Source organism: Octopus bimaculoides, chromosome 22 (assembly GCF_001194135.2).
Source record: "Octopus bimaculoides isolate UCB-OBI-ISO-001 chromosome 22, ASM119413v2, whole genome shotgun sequence".
Classification (NCBI taxonomy): Eukaryota; Metazoa; Mollusca; class Cephalopoda; order Octopoda; family Octopodidae; genus Octopus; species Octopus bimaculoides.
Window position 1 is genome coordinate 37277421 of NC_069002.1, and position 1628 is coordinate 37279048.

Below are 1628 nucleotides of genomic sequence, written 5' to 3' on the forward strand. Positions count from 1 at the left end.
ACTTGGTCGCCCAGATAGCGGAAGCTATCGACTACCTCTAGTTTTTCACCCTGGAATGAGATAGAAGTTGTTTCCTGTTTGTTTACAGTCTTTATTGCACCTGAACATCTGCCACAAACAAAAACTAACTTGCTAGTTAACCTGCCTTTGATGTTGCTGCACCTCTTATGTGTCCATAGCTTGCACCGGGTACATCTTATAGAGTTACTACCTACTCCTTTTCTACATACTGAGCAGGGCCATCTACCTGAAGGGGTTTGTGTTTTATCTACCTTCCTACTTATTAGGATTTTGGCCTACAACTAACAATTGGAGAGTTGCTTACCCCAACGGTTGGCAAGTTGCTGCTGCTGCTGCTAACCAAGCTGCCAAGCAGTTTGAAATAACAACATCTATGGAAATACACACATCTTTGTTTTATTCTGAAGATGGACATTTGTGCCTGAAAGTTTGTTTGTTTTTTTTTTTGTAAAACTTTTTGCATTGTTAGAAGCATTCCTTATTTCTCTTTTCATTTTCTACTTCTTTTTACCAAAATGATAGCAGTTTCTTTGCCTCTGACGAAGAGCAACCTGATCCTTGACATTGCTAAGCTTTTCTTCATGCTTGTGCTTAGTAGTTTTTAAAGGGAGTCACTCTGGGCATCTGATCTCACCCTTTAGGTTTCGAGGTCTGACTAGGGCAGCTGCAGTACCCAAGCTGTAGGCTTTACATTGGAGCTCCATCTACTCTGGAGTTACTGGGTGTCAAAGAGGACACTGGACCACCTGATTGACTCCATTTCTTGATGAGCTTTTGAGGTGTTGACTCCTAGCTTTTTGCAAAACACTTTTAGAAAGCACCGAAGGTTTCTATTTAGAGTTTCTTCCATAATGTTCTACAGGTTAATACCCAAAGCAGGGACCCTAACAATCTGAGTCCGAGTAGACCTGGTACTAATAGTGGCTAAGAGATGCCTCCACACTTTTCAAAAACCGAGGAACTCCTGAAGTGAAGTCTCACTACCAGATGGAGTTTAGTTATACTGAGGAGAAAGAGGAACCTATAAATACAAATATAAACAGGATTTTAGGATTGTGGGGTCTTTACAACTTAGCCCCTTTAGCATTCAAATTATTCTATCAAATGTAACAATTATTTATATACATTTTGAATTAATCATGCTATCAGAGTATTGTCATTTTGATGATTGTTTAGTTTTTGAATGACATTGTAGGGTAGGTGTGAGGAGCCAAGTGTGGTTAGTTTGAACATAAAAAAAGGATAGAATTTTTGGGCTGGATATGTCCGATTTAAATTCTAAAGGGTTAGTAAATATTTAAATCTACCAGTCTTTCAACAACTAGATAGTTGTTTTTACCTGTATGAGAAAGGATTATTTGCACTTGTAATAAATGTTGTCTGTATTTTTCAGGCTGGTTTACACCACCAAAAGAAGATGGTTAATGAGTCCACCAGAAGAGCTGGTAGCAGAGATGCAAACTTCTCCCTTTGTTTATTCACTCTCCTCTTCTCTTCTCCACTTTCCTTTCCTTCTTTCTCTTCCTGTCACTACACACACTCGTGCACACATACACACACACACACACGCACACATACACACACACACACACACACACACACACACA

At 39.4% G+C, this 1628-nt stretch overlaps 1 protein-coding gene across 1 annotated transcript in view; it reads left to right on the forward strand.

Annotated features, from left to right (window-relative positions):
• LOC106879136 (ubiquitin-conjugating enzyme E2 Q1) overlaps positions 1-1622 on the forward strand; it is a 22335-nt gene extending 20713 nt beyond the window's left edge. Inside the window, exon 12 of the mRNA XM_052975741.1 lies at positions 1415-1622. Within this exon, the coding sequence (XP_052831701.1) occupies positions 1415-1446 (32 nt within the window). The 3' untranslated portion in view covers positions 1447-1622. The remainder of the gene's footprint in view (positions 1-1414) is intronic.
• Positions 1623-1628: the final 6 nt, after the last annotated feature.